This window comes from Histoplasma capsulatum, genomic scaffold (assembly GCF_000149585.1).
Source record: "Histoplasma capsulatum NAm1 scaffold_6 genomic scaffold, whole genome shotgun sequence".
In the NCBI taxonomy this organism is placed as follows: Eukaryota; Fungi; Ascomycota; class Eurotiomycetes; order Onygenales; family Ajellomycetaceae; genus Histoplasma; species Histoplasma mississippiense.
Window position 1 is genome coordinate 538,358 of NW_001813977.1, and position 16,505 is coordinate 554,862.

The following is a 16,505-nucleotide window of genomic DNA, read 5'->3' on the forward strand; positions in this document are numbered from 1 at the left end:
CGGACGCGGAAAGGGAGCCAACGGTGGAAGATTAAGGCCAAGAGAAGGCAGCGATAGGAAAGAAGCGCCCTATCAAACCCGTCATGGTCCCAGCAAAAAAAAAAAAAAAAAAAAACAAAGGGGGGGGGGCGGGGGGCCACCGTGCAGGAATACCAACTTGGTTCTTGCAAACATACTCCGCTGCATAGGAAGAGGCAGATATGCATATCAAGTCACACTTTGTAATAGCCTGTTTGCTCAGACATTTGGCAGCATGTCTCCCTCAAGCCTTGGCGTCCGGGAGCGGAATGGGGTTTTCGAGGAGCATCGGTTGTTGCATGCCCGCTTCTTGCTCCACAGCATCAATCTTACCTTCATCAAGCTTCTTGATAGTCCCAGGTTCCTCCAGATATCACAAAATTCCCCCACAAACCCTTCTCCAGATTTTGGGAGCACGGAGCACGGCTTGGACAAACATCGGGGCGATGGAGAGGCATAACATTTTCATTGTTCGCCATCCTCGATAAAGCCCGGGCGGAGCTCAGCCCCAACATCCCCGCAAGCCTCGTCTCCACTCGTGCAAGAAATGGCCATTGACCAGCAGGAGCCCATATTCGTCAGAGTCCCTCGTTCAACGAGATGTGCTGGTTGTGCTTGGTTTGGTCGATGTGTGTCGTTGAAATTGAGAATTTCCTCAACGGAGTGACCTGCAGGCACTAATCTAGAAGTGTCTTAGTCTAGCCTCACGCTAAACTGAATGCAAACAAAGACCAAAGACTGGAACATTTACATAAAGGAGAAAGAAAGGGAAAAAGGAAACTCAGCTTAGTATTGTTCTTGCACAGAACAATATAAAACATGCTACGTATACTTATATATAGTCTTTGCCCACATTCCCTTGTGCTACATGTTTGCGATGAGTGAAGTTAGACTTTTCAGTCACAGGCCATGCAACGATACAATGTTGTGTGCTTGGGAATTCATTGATACATCATTCCGAGGTTCTCATTTTAAACACTAAACAGGCTTGATGAACGCAGCATTTCTTCATGGCTTCTGAAACACTGAATGTGAGTTTATGTGGAGAGCTTTGTGGAGTCTAGGCCTGCAGTAGGGACTTCCTCGAGTTTAGAGTGGATATGCACAAATCTCGGGCAACGTATTCTGCCTTGGCTTGTTTTAACTGAACGTGGGGGTGGGGATCGCGTAGAACTAATTTTGGGCACTGCATCCAAACGATATACGTCATTCGTCATTCATTCAATTTCCATTTCTTGTCATAAGCAGTTCAGAGGCAGGGGGATAATCCCCAAGGTAAAAAAAAATCAGCTCTCGTAGCAAAAACTGGTATACCAACATTATCTCGTTGTATGGCGGCTCGGACATGTTGGGAGACCAGTGGCTAGCCCAAATCCATTCAGCATGTGAGATAACAAGAATATGGTTAGAAATTTCATGAACATATCACATAAAAATAGAGAAGCAAATATAACAAACGTTCAACTGATGGGTAATAAAAAAGTCCACAAGACATCGAATGAAGAGGTGGTAATGACCTCAGGTGTATAGAGGTGCCGTAAGGCTATTGAACGTCATCCCTTCTTTGGCAATGTCCTCTTCAATCAAGAACATCAAGGGCATCTCCACGACCGTTCCCTTGACCTTGCTCAACTCCTCCTTGACCTGCTGTACTCCTCCTGGAAAATCTTCGCGAACGACATGGCCTATCAAGTATGGTTTTTCCCGTGTTTCCCCTTCTTCATCTTTTTTCTCCTCCCCGACAGGACTGCGGAAGGAATACTCGAAAAACTCCTTGTAGTCGTTCCAGTGTCGGATTTTATCATCGGGCACAGCGTGGAAAACTTTACGATAGACCTCCGTGTTCTGTTTTGCGCGGGAATTCCAGAAGCTCTGGAATGTGTCAGATAGAGGGTCGATGACGATTTGATTCTCTGGTGAGTTCATATCGTAAGAGTTGGGCACGCCCACTGGCTCAGAATTAGCAGTTGACCTCTCATAATCTTGAACCGGAAGCAAGCCCAAATGTTTTCGGCATAGTTGTCGTCGAAGAGTAGTCGCAAATTTGCTCACGAGGTACGGTTTGCCGTCCATTGATGATTCCAGAGGAGTAGGGTCTTGGATGATGACAGCAATTTCCGAATCGTGATCGCCCAGCTGGGAACGGTCGTTGAGATTAGCACTTCCGCAGATGACCGTTCTGTCGTCGGCAATCAAAACCTACACACACCCATTAGTACAGCCATTGAAATGTCACTCAGCCAAACAAAGAAAATAGGTCGAAAGCTTGAAAAAATGTGGGGTAACAAACCTTTGAATGCACATAAAGTTCCTCGCTGACAAAGGCATCAATTTCAGAAACATCGCCGGGATGTTCCCATGGCACTTTTCGAATGTCCTCGCCACCAAGCATATAGCACTCGCTTACGCTATTCCAACGACCAGATCCGCTTGAATGGGAAACCTGCTGTGCAGCCCGTTGGTATGGTTGATAGGCCGTAGTAGTATCGAAAGCGCTAGTTCTGCTCGCAGCAACCTTGTCATCATGCTGCTTTTGGGCGTCCTGGTAGTCAACCCCACTTTTCTGCTCAACTTTTCTCATCTCTGCGCTTGCGGTAATCCTGTCATAGTTGCGAAGGTTATAGAAACGGATATAATCCATCGGGTTGTATCCCTCCTTGGCAATCAGTTCCATAATACTATGGCCTCCACGGTTGATGGAAGCGTATTGGAATTCCATAATCGCACGAATCCCGAGAGCAGCGTCATCACGAAGCTCTCCCGCAAAGCAGGGAATTGCTGGGATGACAATTATTATCATGTACTTCTGTCCTGCTCTCGCAGCACGAAGAATCCGTTCAACAATAGCCGCACCAATCTTGTTTTCGACAGGTTTCTGAACATCACCAGTCGCTGTGATGAAGAACTGGTTTTCAATGTATATGAAATGCTCGCTGTCGCGAATTATAGCCGCGTATGCATCCATAATTGAGTGTTCTACTGGAATACCATGGCTCCATTTGGCTGAGCTACGAACTATCTGACAAGACATGTTCGCCGGCGCCCTCGCAGTAGAACCAGGAGTACCAGAGAAATATCGATCCTGATATTGGTGCACCTGCCCAGCAAGTTGACCTCGAAGGATGTTTCCAAAATTTCCAAGGTCATTTCTCAATCCACGGAGCTCAGAAGTCAGAGTGCGATCCTGGTCAGTTTGCTGTTGGTAGCCTGGTTGGAACTGCTGCTGATAGCCTTGGTCATAGTGAGGTTCTGGCCCACGAGTCTGCGAATGCTGGCTAGCTTGAGTTGGAGGGGGAGGGAAATATGGCGTCTGGGACTGCGATTGCTGAGGTGGAGCGGCCCATTGAGGTTGCCCTGATTGATTGCTACCGCTATATTGGGTTTGAGACGGTGGAGGGCCAGGAGGAGGCGGGGGGTACTGCTGGGTCTGACCTGGAGGAGGTGGCTGGTGTCCATATTGTTGCTGCTGCTGTTGCCCATGTGATCCAGGAATGGTGCCAGCTGGCAGCGGTTTTCCGTAGAGAACCAGCTTCGAGTATCGAGAGTCCTGACGGACATTGTATTTTTCGTCGTAAATGAAGTTCCATCGCTCAACGAAATGCCTCCGAAGGTCCTCAACAGCAGGCCCGTGCAGACTAACTGAAATATCCGACCAGCCCATGCGGGAGTTGCTCTTGCGATCAAGAGTGTTTTTTTCCCAATGAAGCACATCCTGGAAATCCAAAACACGAGCATTGTTATAATCCTGACCAGGGAACACAGTATCCCTGATGTCGTTAGGATGAACATCAGAAATAGAATGTTGATGGGTATCCCAACGGCCATAACACAAATCAAGTCCACCCATGAACGCAGTCTTCCCATCAACCATGCAAAGCTTTTCATGGTGAGCCCAATAAAGAACAACATCACCACTCATCCCGTACAAACCTTTCAAAGCATCTCCGGAAAGCTTGGATACGCCGGCTGCGCTGAGAGTCAAGTTTTTGAATGAATCTATAACAGAAGAATGGATAGATTGCCGATCAGGCAGATGATCTGGGTGGCGGAATACGGCAATGTTTGGATGAAGATCCTCCAGATGATGCTTAGTGTGAGAAGACGATACTGCCATACGACAAGGAATAAGTTTTTGCTCATTATCTCAATATTTGTGTAAACCCGACTGACATTGCTGATGTGTTGGGTGAAGATTGAATACTTACAGGTCATTGCCTGGGTGACCTCTTTATACACAATTACGTTGACACGCACCCCGCGTTGAGCTGCAGCCTGCAACATTCGATCGAGTCTGTACTGCTCATTTTTGGAAGGCGGGCGTCTCAAATATAGCTCCGGAGATAGCCACCCTATAATAGAAAATAATTAATCGACGGAAAAAGATGTAAAGATGTATGATATGACGATGTGTGTAGATCACTGACAATCGAGGATCCAAACCGACTCCTTTGCATTCTCCAACGCCCTAGAGATGGCGTACATATAATCACAGCCATCGACATACCACTTGGCATCGCAGTGCTCCCTGGGCGGTGCAAAGCTTCCAAATCGATTCTGTGAGTTTGATGGGCCCGGGCCATACTGGGCATACGCTTGAGGATCCAAAGCAGAGCCAAGTTTCTGTGCTACATCGGAGCCAATTCCTTGTATCTTGCCGAGTAGCCCCGACACCATATCAGACTTTGGTGGTTTGCTTTGATGGTAGGGAGGGTTCTGGCCTTGGATAGGTTCATTGTATGGTTGTTGGCCAGGGGCGGTATAAGGTTGCTGAGATTGTGGAAACTGTTGTCCGTAGCCATGGGAGCCGGGTTGTCCCTGAAACCTTGTTAGGGGAACCATAAAAATACGTATTCCACAGACGATCTCCAGATTTCTTACCTGATAGCCACCTTGAGTATCGTAGTGCGACTGCTGATATGGTTGCTGGGAGGGCTGTCCGCCCGAGTAAGTCTTGTATTTATCACGGAACTTGTGGAGAGTGTCTCCTAGGAGACTCCTCTCCCCTCCCCCCTCCCCTCCTCCTCTTTCAGACTCTCCTTGTCCGCCATAATGCCCGTAGGCCAAAGGGTCTTCTTTTCCGGACATATTGAGGTTGGGTTGCGGCTGACTGCGCAGTAGTGCGGGGCAAGGGCTTTCAAGAAGGGCGTTCGACTTGCGCTGTTTGAAATTTTATTTGATATAACTCTCACAATAAAATGAAACGAATCTTCGATTCCAAATCTACGCAGCCTCGAGCATGGCCCAAGAAGCGAAAAGAAAGAGAGTGCCTCCTTTATGTGACGGATGATTATGTCTATCCTGAACTGGTGGAACACGCGAAGTGGGGGAAGGGCCCCATGTGGCTTTGCTCAGCCACCAAGACCGTGGCGTCACCGTCCACTCACAGCGCTCGGTCTTGATGCATCTCGTCTTCCTTGATCCCGTTTGCCGGATAAGAGACTCGGAGGAACATGCCAGCAATGAGTTGTCCACAGGGCCGTCAGCAGACTTTCGTAGACTTCAGCGGACCTCAGCGGACGGACAGTGGACCAGCCACACGACCTTCTCCTCCAGCCTACTGCATAAAATTGCCGCATAATCAGGCCAGCAAATTCGCACTCAGCAATCAAGTTGTGACGTTTAGCTGCGCCGGGATTCGGGATTCGCGCAGGCAACGAACGATCTTAAGCCTGGATTTGGTGTGGGATATCTATGCCTCTTTCCGCCGCTTTGCTACAGAGGGGGTCAAGGGCTCTCAGCAGTAAAGCTCTCAATGACTGCCGCCCTTCGGCTGAGTTCACAGTCAATCAAAGTAATTGTGAGCCGGTCCGCGTAAGGGGACGAGCAAGGTTAATGCCTTCATCTGCCATCCCGAGGGAGTTGCGGACGCATCAGAGACGCAATGATGAAAATCGTTGACAAGAGGATTATTTTGTCGTCCACTGTGCTCGTTATGTGACCTGGAGGATAGTTAGTCGCCAGGAAGGCACCATTCCAACCATCCAGGGATAAAATTGGCGAATCACCAGAAACACTATGAGGAGGGGCTTTGTTTTTCCTCCTCCAATTTCTCAGAAGATTACTCTTGATGAACCATAAACCCTACAGTAACAACATTAGTAGTCCTCATCCTAACCCAGGATGGCTAGAAATCCCAGCCAAGCTTCAGCAGCACAGACCCCCCCATTTGCCGTCATGACTGTGCTTGGCAGATCGGTGATGCTCCCAACTATTCTATTCTGCCCATGCTTCCTTAGGAAAACATTCCCGCAGCTCAACATCTCAAAATCACGATATTGAGCCAAATAATGCGTAAATTCTTCGAGAGCCTCCATTCGCATAAACTTCTCACAAGCAAGAAGCGCCAAAAACCCTCAATCGACCATGACAACTGCCCAATCAATGACCATTCGTCCTTCCCCTTTTTCTCCCTTCCGCCAGAGATCCGCAACCAAATCTACTTTGCTCTCTTTAGCTGTGACCAAGCCATTCACCTTTTCCATGTTAAAGAAACCCTCTACCTACTCCGCTGCCGCCAGTCAACTCCGCACCTCGACGGGACCTGTTGCCCCCATCTCTCCCTAGCCGACGGCGCCATCCCGTTCATACGCGACTCCTTGGCCAAAATCTCTCACTGCGATAATACATGTAAGTCAAGAATTAAGACGCCACATTCAACCCTCGCCCATCTACCCACTTCCATCCTATACGCAAACAAGCAACTATACAACGAGGCAGCCGCCGTGCTCTATTCAGAACTCAGCTTCGAAGCCTCTGAGCTCAAGACTTGGATCCTCTTTGCGCGCATGGTGTCACCTCACCATCTGGCGCTCATCAAGCGGTTGTGGAGCACCTGGATTGGTTTACCGTGTTTAACAATGGCGCCGGTACGTCCTGGTGCTACCGGTTATGCCTCATACGAACAATATACGTTGTGGGACGAGCCGTGGGACGAGTTTTGGGCGATTGTGAACAGTAGGATGGACGGCTTGGTGGAGCTCGGCTTTTGTATGAATTACGATGCGCAGTATTTGGATCGATCGACGGGGGCGAAGTGGCTGGAGCCTATGTTGACAGTCAGAGGATTAAGGAACCTCGACGTGTGGGTTCGGGATAGGATTGGGGGCCAGAGTAATAGGCGTGGAGAGGATGAGCCTGGAGCGAAGCGAGAGGGAGAGGCCTTGGTGCAATTTTTAAAAGGGATTATGTGTCAGGGTAAACGGCAAAAACTGGTTGATGGTACTCATGGTGACCTTCCTGCAGAGGTAGTCGCTGGCGGTGAGAAAAATCAATCAGGATTGGTTTTCCCCGATGTATTCTTGTCAATGCGTTGAGACTCCTAGGGAGATCTCATATACGTGCGTTGTTGATGGTGTTTTCAACAGAGCAATGTACGGCCAGGGAGCATAATCCTCGATCCCGAGGCCCTACATCCGTTGAACCGTACTCCGTACATAATTTCCAAGCCGCCGATATGGAGCCATCAGAGTCGAAGTGGATATCTCCGTGCCGATCAGGCTAACTCGGCAGTCAACGAACAAGCCCAAACCCCCAAACCCTCGACCTCTTATTTCAACAAATGTGACACCCTACCGTCCCAGCATTTTATTTTATTTTATTTATTTATTTATTTTTTTTTTTGGACTCGCAACCCTACAAAACTTAAAGAATCCAGCTTCCGCAGCTTCTTCATCACAGTCGGTGTCAATCGCAACATCGCGACCTCTTGCTGGTTTTCTCCACCGGGAGCCAAGCATCCAAGCAGGGCCGCTTTTGTCTGACAAATTTTTGGAATGCTTTAGTAATGGTGTGTTCGCATGCAGCTCCAAGGAGGCCATTAGCCTGGACATATTTCAAGGTGTGTACCAATACGCAGAGTGGAGAATTTGCTTAACTGATGAGCTTCAAGATCTAGTATTGCTACTATATTTGGGAATTCATACGTTGGTGTTAAATATGACCTCCGCGCGGGTTAGGTTTGTAGATAAACTTGTGTTTACCTCGATAGACAATCTTGATGTGATGGATTTCCAAATAACTTGCCCCGGTTTTATTCCCCAAATACAGATATCGCCACAGGGAGCAAGTTGTCTTCATCGCCCTGTTATCTGATGTTGAGGAGGAGATTACTGGTCCTTGGGATGAACTCCACTCTTACATGCGAAGTTCCAAGCGCCAAATGTGAAAATATAGTATGGATCCCAAGATTTTTGCCAATAGAAGAAACCTCAGCGCTTGGTCTTGCTTGAAATCTTATTGGAAACCCCGAGACTGGAGTTCAAATGGCCCTGACCCAGGTGGCAGGGTTACTAGCCCCGAATACTTTGTCTAACTTGTCAACTGGTTTGTAGCAGATTTATCATCTCCAGTGTATATCTAGCGTTGTATGGATGCGCCGGGCTCCTTTCCCACCGCCCTACTTGAGTCCGTCGATGTTCGGTCTTGATTTTAAATGTTGAGTCAGACATACGTCCGTTGGCGATGTGACATGCTGAGAAGCCCTTCAACCCTGAGGGTTCAGCTCCGGTCCTGGTGGAATGGATATAAAGATCCTAATTACGGACTGCTTCCGGTTTTTCCTGCCAGAGTGAAGGAACGAAGGAATTTTTTGTGTCTTTGCTTCATTGACACCCCCTAGATGCAGGGCTAACAAACCGCTTAAAGTTATAATAATCCCAAAATCCGTTTGACCAAGCCTAGAGTACAACATGATGGCCGAAAAGTCGTTTCGTCCACTTGCATCACCACAAAAAACGCCATCGTACATGCAACTGAGAAAAACGCTCAGTCAAAATCGTCGAACCAATATTATCCGCGACAATTTCACTATCACCACATGGCTTCTGGTCGGCGGGTTGATCCAAGGCGTGGTTGTTGCTCTGTTGGGCTATCTTTCTCTCCTCCCAGCCGTCGCAGTTCTTGCTTACCGGTTCGGTAACAACCTTCTCATGGCCTTGGGCTGGACAAAGAACCGCTACCTCTCAAACGTACTTCTCACCAAATTTACGGCCCAAATGCCTTGCTCGGACGGATCCTTTGGCTCGACCTTTGCCGAGCGACCCCTGGTCGTATTCTTGATAGGAGCGAAGTCCAGTCACCCCCTTGGAGCCTTCGATCCTGTGTTTTTAAAATTGGCCGACTACTTCTCTAAAATGGTACGGGAGCTCCGAGAGACTGCCGAGGAGTCCGGGTACCTAGGCTCCTCGGCCTGGATCAGTACAGAGGACACAACAACTAATGAGCTTATGAACGTGATGTACTTCCGGGATTTCGAGTCACTGCACAAATACGCCCACGGGCCGTTACACATTAAGGGGGTGAAATATTGGTCGAGCGTCGTGAATGACACTCCCCATGTCTCTATATTTCATGAGACATATGTCGTACCACAGGGTCGATGGGAAAATATCTACGTGAACAGCAGGCCGACGGGGCTAGGCGCTGCTTCTTTCCCGGTTCGTTCGGCCCAGGGCAAAACGGAGACGGAGTGGATGAGCCCGATTGTTGACGCACGGACGGGGGCGCTACGGGGTATGGAAGGGAGAATAAAGTCAGATTATCTGAAAGGCTTTGAGGAGAAGAAAAGCAAGGTGTGGGACCAGACATACAATGTAAACTATGGGAACGCCTAACGCTAGGCATCGATACCTGCAATAAAGGCAACATGGATGGGCATTTTATTAGATTTCAAAATCCAATTAGTATCTTTGACTTTTATCTAACGTACAGCATCTCCTCAACTTTTGTGGAATGGGTACATATTTGCGGAGCGGGACGGAACCATCGCAAACAGTGGCACTTTTGTCAGGGAGCTTGAAACGAAGCCAATCCCAATGGGAATATCTCATTCCAAGCGGTGATTAATATATTTTTCAGGATTGGAGGGTTGCACCACATCGATGGCATTGATTTGGGTATAATAACTCCGCATTTGAATCTCGCCATAAACAAGACATTCGTGTGTTCTCCAAGATATCCTGTGATAACGCTATCAAAATAAGCTGCAAGCGGGATGACGTCATGGTGAATTGTGCGGGCTTGATCAGATATGGTTTTGCAGCGGATTTACATAAATAACTACTTGATATGAAACATCAAAAAGTTATATCAGCAAAATTGGAGTTCGACTCCCCTCAACAGAACCCTATCCCATACACAGTACATTCGTATAAAAGTATCTTAGTGTGGCTTCTTCTCCCTCACTCGCTACCCCTCATCTCCAAAGAACCCCGCACCCCTTTCAACGGGGCTTCGGAGAAGGATGTTGAGCTACGAAATTCTTAGTCATAAACTTGATCTCGATCCTATATATGTCCGGCATTCCTCCTTGTGGCTTGCATTGCGGAGGGGCAGGGAAGACTATCCTGAAACCCCGTCAATTCGACAGACCTAATGACATTCCACACCATCCCACATCACAGACAATACAATCAGTGAATCTCCACGCAGCATACGATACAGCATGTCCAATATCAACCTCGCAACTCTCGATGTAAAGTATCTTCCTTGGAAGAAAGTACCGGTGAACAGGTGATTAACCTTATTCCGCCCAGATCTCCGAACATCCTAACCTCCCCACCTCCTCCGCAGTGCTCTTCAAAGCCAAAGCCGACAAGAAGCTCTCTTTCGAGAAAATCGCATCCCACATTGGCCGGAATGAAGTAGCCACCGCAGCCATCTTCTACGGACAAGCAAAAGCCTCCGCAGAAGATATTGTCAAGTTGGCCGAGGTCCTTGGCATTGACCATGGCCAGTTGGAGTTCCTTCTGAGCGGGTTCCCGGACCGGGGCAAATCCGTCTCCTTCCCACCTAAGGACCCCTTGATCTATCGTCTGTATGAGATTGTGCAGAATTACGGATATGCGTATAAGGCGGTGATGAATGAGAAGTTTGGAGATGGGATCATGAGTGCGATTTCGTTCTCGACCAAGGTTGAGAAGGAGACTGATAACGATGGGAATGATTGGGCAGTCGTGACGTGGAGGGGGAAGTGGTATGTGCAATTCTATTACCATTTCTTATACGTTTGCGGGACCCTTTTTGGATCTATCCATTTCAGCCGTAGGATATAGAGTGGGCTTTTTGAGCTGATTAATTCATTACGATAGGCTTCCGTATTCACGATTCTAAGCGGAATTTGAAATGGAAATGGGTAAATGGAGGACTGTGATATTATATAAAACCTTGATCCTATCTTCTATGCTGAAAAATATTCACCCCGTTTCTTGATAAGGGCTTTTAAGTCATTGTTAGGTAAATAATACGGATCACTAGCTGATAGGTACGCAAAATGCCAAATGAGAAAGCACTGCTTTGTTATTATCAATGGTTAAACCAATAGGATGGGCAAACATACATCGAAAAGAAATTTTGCTCAATATCATGTTCTGTTTAAATGATACACCCATTTAATTATAACCCAGGTAGCGATAGCGAGCTGTGGGATGCTTCTCGCATCACTCATCAGATAAAACATTCACCTGCCGTCTAGATCCCTGGCTCAGGTGAGCAAGAAGATATAAGAACACTATCTGCTTCCGTCTCGTTCTTCTTTATTCTTTACTTCTGTAAACATTATTTCTCCTCTCTTTCCCCAGCATCGCCGAAGGACATAACCACCTCCCATCACCCAGCTAGCTAACGACAAGAACCCCCAACATGGACTCCAAAGAAATCAGTCCTAGAATCGTCTGCACCTTTGACAATTGCAACCGTACCTTCGCTACTCAGAAAGAGCTTCGAAAGCACAAAATCCAGTTCATTGACCATGAATACTGTGCCCGTTGCGACCTGGACTTCGAAGATGAGAGAGAATTGTTCGCCCATAAACTCGAGAGCAACAGCCATATTGTCTGTCCTTGCTGCGGAGAAGAATTTAAAAGCGAGGGAGGCAAGAACACACATTTTACTCAGGTATGATGGTTTTCTGCTTGTGGTATCTATCGAGTTTTACTTAATCGGCTGTCATTTCCTTTTCCTGCCCACCGCTCTCATGCATTGTCTATTACTACGATTCCATGTATTTCCTATAACCCCCGAAGACGCGCAACTCATACTTTAAACAGTTCCATAGGGCCAACCAAGAGATGGTCTGCCACTTCTGCTCTGCCAAGTTCAGCCGTGCCCATGCGTACATGTGTCATATAGAAAACGACCAGTGTCCGTCGTTCTCTGCAGAGCGGTATAGGGAACAGCGAGTCAAAAAGGAAGCTCTCAGGACCGTGATGTCCCGGGTCTTGGACCCTATTGGAAACGGATTGGAGCTTCCTGGTTCATCTATCACTTCGAGCGTGGATGGTGGCACTGGCCTCTGTCTCTTAGATAGGCATGAAGCAATGTCCACGCTGGATGCGAGCAGTAAGCCGGCCGCCACAGGGAGCAGTGGTGGATGGGACACGGCCTCTGTGCAACTCCGCGGTATGAGCCTCTGGCCAACTCTCGGAGAAGGGCAAGACGTGGAGATGGACCCGGAGGAGAGGGACTTCACGACGTATTCTGATGCGGGATTTTGCCGTGACGAGGAGGGATCTAGAAGTAGTTTCCGACAGACAACCCCGCGCGACAAAAACGCCCTTTTGATCGATTTTGACGAGACGTCATCAAAGGCATCCGAGAAAACTTGGGGAACTTGGGAAAGCAAATTTGCCGCATCGCCTATTCCTCGGACAGGCGGGGCTGTCGAGAAACGCCAGCAGGAACCATGGAGTCCTTCTAAGTTCTTCAGTCCCGCTATGGGCAAGTGGGTATGTGTATGTGATAAGGTATTTGATAGTGAGAAAGGATTCGAGAGCCACATTAAGTCTGGTATCCATATGGGTGGTGTTTTCCGGTATGAAATATCTTCACCATCTGTAACCTATCCACCTATTTGGTTGTTTCCTGTCTCCCCCATATACACCTTTATGCACACCTGCCCCTTCGCTTCGCCCCAACATTAACCCCTTGGGAAATTAAGAATAAGCCCTAACAAGAGTGCCTTTCTCATCCGCGTAGCTGCCCCGGCTGCTTGCGCATGTTTAAAACTAGCACAGCATTGACAGCGCACTGCGAATCCGCCACGGTGCGTTGCAAAGTGAATAAGGACGAGAACTATGCCCGCATAATGGATGAAATATCCGCCGGACTGATCGAGCCAGCCGGAGAGAATGAAGATGGCTCTATCAGGTATCGAACCGTCCTGCCATCTCAAACTGGAATTGATTGGAAGAAAGTTGTGTGGTAAGGGGAGACTTTGGCCAAACATGCGTGTGGATATTGAGAGTTAGAAGCTGGCACCCATCGTTTAGTAGATGGTTTTTATTGCTATCGATTCCGTCTTCTCCGCTGACGCGGAACAAGAGATGAAAAAACGACTATGGGGTTTGGCTAGCAGGAAAAGTACTAGTAGGTAGACATAGGAACGGGAGGGTATACGAAATTTATATGGCCCGTTCTAGGACGATGAGTGGCTGAGGGAAGCTCCGAAATAGCGACTTAAATTAAATACGTTACTTAAATACTAGCATTTCTTATTTTCCAGGGGCTATAATAGGAGAAATAGTCATAGGATGAGGTTGTTGATTTGACTTTGGAGGCAAAATCCTTTCGATGACTTTAGGAAGATGCTCAAGAAATTTATCAAATAATCGCTATGCCTTGTCGTCAAACTAGTAATCCGCGTTGCCGTTTCAAGTATATTCAATCTGATAGTTAATGCCGGCGAATTTTTGCGTTGATAATAGAACAGAATTGCTCCTGGGATTGGATCTCTGACTTGTCTATCCCCAATTGGGCAATCTAGAACATTACAAAAAGTTTTACGGAGTACATCATGCCTGTTTCTTTTTATCCACCAAATATAACTGCAAAATCTACTCAAAGATTGAGTCTTCCAATTGGCATTTTGTAAATACCGATATATCATTACCTCCTCTCCAACTATAAATATTCAATTCTTTCACAAAAAAGACAGTCCGCAAGATAGTGCTAGTACTAGCATTTACTCCCGATTCCGCGAACCGAGACCAGCAAGCAAACAATACTCCGTACAACGGCGCTTAAGCCTTGGTTGTAACAAGAAAACAAATCCATATCCCGCTACGCCTTGATCTCACTGAGCCCTTCATAGGAGGGGAAAAGATCCCTCCCTGGAAGTCAGGCCATGGCACCGGCCGACTCCTCCGCACCACATTCATCCTCCAGTACCACCACTACAGCAACCCATCCCGTCCGCGATCGCAAAGCCGACTACGAGAAATTCAAAAACTTCGCCGCTTATACCTTCCTATTTGCATCACCCGTTTTCATCGCTCTGCCGCCGCGTAAACTAGACTTTTACACCTTCAGCCTTGGCGCTGCTTTCCTCGTGTCTGCAAATCGCATCTCCTCCATACACACAGGGAGCAGTATAGTGGGACACCTCCGGTCGCGCACAGTTGGCGAGAACCGGCCGACTGTGTTCCGCGACCTGCCTACGCCTCAGGCGGAGGCGATACAGGCACAGCTGCGCGCGGTGCGGGAGGCTGAGATGCGGGAAGGGAAGATTGTAGGTCAGGAGCTGGAGAGGTGGAAGCAGAGACAAGGGGAAGAGAAGGAGATGAATATTGTGCAAAAGGTGTGGATGGGTGGGGAGAGGGAAGGGTGGAAGGAACGGAGGCGCAGGGAAGAGCAGAAGGCGCTAGAGGAAGGGAAGGGGTATGGAGATTCGATCAAGGAACATATTTGGGATGTGGTGACTTGGGGCCAGAAGGATGGTGAGCAGGGCGAAGTGGGTGAGGTAAAAAATGGAGGCGGAACGGAAAATGGAAGTAGGAGCAGATGAATATTTGTATTTTCTTGCGGGTGTGACCTTTTAAGTTGATTTTTCAGGCTATGGCTCTCATTGTTCATCCGGAGGGGATTCGCCGGACGATGCGCCGCTACGATTGTCAAATCCCAACCATCGCATGAAGAATCGAAGATAGTATGTGTACAAGCATGTACTATTCCGCTTTCTCAGTTGCTGGATCTGGTTATCATGGTACTTCATGCTCACAGAGCATCCGTGGCTCTTCTGCTATCCCCCTAAGCAGCGGAGTACTATATCCACTCTTCGAACTGCTCCCAATTCCGTGATGATCCTTATTTCGACTCTGTTTGTCTTATATTCATCCGTCTACTATAAAAGTATTGATGTGTGGAAAGTGGTAAAAGGAAATTGTGGTGGAAAAGAGATGGCTACGCGTTGATGATGAAAGTTACGTGCACTCTCATCTCCCTGCGCACCAGAACAATGTGTGAAACTCGACTGAGATAACCCCCAATGTACGGAGTACGATAGAATTAGTTGATCACCTCTTTTTCAAGTATTTTTACAATATTGCGCGCATGGGGCTTTTTAGGGCCCGCACCTTTTGACTTACTCCGTGCCATCCATACAAAGGACACGAAATTCTTGGATCATTTATTGCTCCGACAACCCATTTGACAGTACTGACATCCCGTATGGAAAGCAAAGAAGGAAGTCCATTCTGCAAAATTTCCCTTGAGTTACAATTTAGAAAAGGGTGAAAACATCCCAGCCACAGAGTTTCTAAATATCGCAAAACAAGCGCGTTCTGTACAAGATGATTGCAAGTTGTGAGGAATACGAGGAAAGGAGAAAAGAGCAATTGAACATCCCTGTAAAATCAATTCCAAACCCAGCAGTACAATTTAGCGTTTGCAAGGCGGCTCGACAATTTCTCACGTTGTCCAACCCAAGTAGCCCTAGCCCCTCCAAAATCCAGTTCTAACAATAAAACAAAAAGTGGATCAGCGAAAGCGAACGAAACATACGATAGCGGGCCATAAATAAAAATAGGGAACCACCACATTTATCCTTCTCAAATTCTTAGCGCAAAACTCTTGCTGTCTTTCTCTAAAAGTTTAACATAGCTCATGCGCTTGACGGGCACGGCTTCTTGTGTTGTGCACAACCCATTTTTCAATGCGTCGGGACCTTCGATCAGTTCCCTCGTAAACTGTTTAAGTGATGCCGTAAGCGGATTTTTGTATTTCTTTGTGATTCGGCTTTCAGAGCCGACGTGCGGATTCTCTCGACCGCATTCACCATGTTGAGGTCGACGCGGAGAATTTCCTCGAGAGGAATTTCTTGGTTGATGATCAATCTTTTTGGGAGGAGTGGTTGGAGGTGTTGGACCACATATTGGGCGAGTTGGCAAGCTGGGGTTGTGAAAAGGCAGTGGAGAAGTTTTTGATGAATGCGACTCCTGCAGACAGCTTTTGGGAGTCGGCATTTCTGACAATGCTCTACTTATATCGTCTGCTGAAGGGAAGCGTGGTTCTGCCTCATTCCTAGCGGACGCCAAGGTGAGGTCTATGAAGATGGTGGAAATATCGCAATGTTCTTTGTATAGTGTATCGCAGCATGCCTGGTGGTATCTCTCCTTGGGAACGAGTGGCGGATTAAATGACATATTGAAGAAACCGGCATCGTCGTTTATAGTTCGGAAAATTGTGTCATTGAGTCCAATTCTCCCAGCCCAGTA

At 47.6% G+C, this 16,505-nt stretch overlaps 7 protein-coding genes across 7 annotated transcripts; 5 read left to right on the forward strand and 2 right to left on the reverse strand.

Annotated features, from left to right (window-relative positions):
- Positions 1–1,536: 1,536 nt before the first annotated feature.
- On the reverse strand, positions 1,537–5,103 carry HCAG_06491 (hypothetical protein; the record flags this gene model as incomplete). Its single annotated transcript, XM_001538836.1, has 6 exons — positions 1,537–2,217; positions 2,309–4,014; positions 4,224–4,367; positions 4,443–4,483; positions 4,523–4,833; positions 4,897–5,103. 6 exons carry the CDS (start codon positions 5,101–5,103, stop codon positions 1,537–1,539), a joined length of 3,090 nt encoding a protein of 1,029 aa, XP_001538886.1.
- Positions 5,104–6,305: 1,202 nt separating this feature from the next.
- HCAG_06492 (predicted protein) lies at positions 6,306–8,182 on the forward strand (the record flags this gene model as incomplete). Its single annotated transcript, XM_001538837.1, has 4 exons — positions 6,306–7,275; positions 7,383–7,491; positions 7,800–7,973; positions 8,065–8,182. The coding sequence occupies 4 exons, from the start codon at positions 6,306–6,308 to the stop codon at positions 8,180–8,182; spliced, it is 1,371 nt and encodes a 456-aa protein (XP_001538887.1).
- Positions 8,183–8,705: 523 nt separating this feature from the next.
- HCAG_06493 (predicted protein) lies at positions 8,706–9,629 on the forward strand (the record flags this gene model as incomplete). The annotated part of the gene is made up of 1 exon (XM_001538838.1): positions 8,706–9,629. The coding sequence occupies one exon, from the start codon at positions 8,706–8,708 to the stop codon at positions 9,627–9,629; it is 924 nt and encodes a 307-aa protein (XP_001538888.1).
- An 830-nt stretch (positions 9,630–10,459) lies between these two features.
- On the forward strand, positions 10,460–11,127 carry HCAG_06494 (conserved hypothetical protein; the record flags this gene model as incomplete). Its single annotated transcript, XM_001538839.1, has 3 exons — positions 10,460–10,489; positions 10,551–10,990; positions 11,106–11,127. The coding sequence occupies 3 exons, from the start codon at positions 10,460–10,462 to the stop codon at positions 11,125–11,127; spliced, it is 492 nt and encodes a 163-aa protein (XP_001538889.1).
- A 528-nt stretch (positions 11,128–11,655) lies between these two features.
- HCAG_06495 (predicted protein) lies at positions 11,656–13,219 on the forward strand (the record flags this gene model as incomplete). Its single annotated transcript, XM_001538840.1, has 3 exons — positions 11,656–11,910; positions 12,063–12,826; positions 12,991–13,219. 3 exons carry the CDS (start codon positions 11,656–11,658, stop codon positions 13,217–13,219), a joined length of 1,248 nt encoding a protein of 415 aa, XP_001538890.1.
- Positions 13,220–14,137: 918 nt separating this feature from the next.
- HCAG_06496 (predicted protein) lies at positions 14,138–15,090 on the forward strand (the record flags this gene model as incomplete). The annotated part of the gene is made up of 2 exons (XM_001538841.1): positions 14,138–14,670; positions 14,940–15,090. The coding sequence occupies 2 exons, from the start codon at positions 14,138–14,140 to the stop codon at positions 15,088–15,090; spliced, it is 684 nt and encodes a 227-aa protein (XP_001538891.1).
- A 102-nt stretch (positions 15,091–15,192) lies between these two features.
- On the reverse strand, positions 15,193–15,418 carry HCAG_06497 (predicted protein; the record flags this gene model as incomplete). The annotated part of the gene is made up of 2 exons (XM_001538842.1): positions 15,193–15,262; positions 15,378–15,418. 2 exons carry the CDS (start codon positions 15,416–15,418, stop codon positions 15,193–15,195), a joined length of 111 nt encoding a protein of 36 aa, XP_001538892.1.
- Between the last annotated feature and the right edge of the window lie 1,087 nt (positions 15,419–16,505).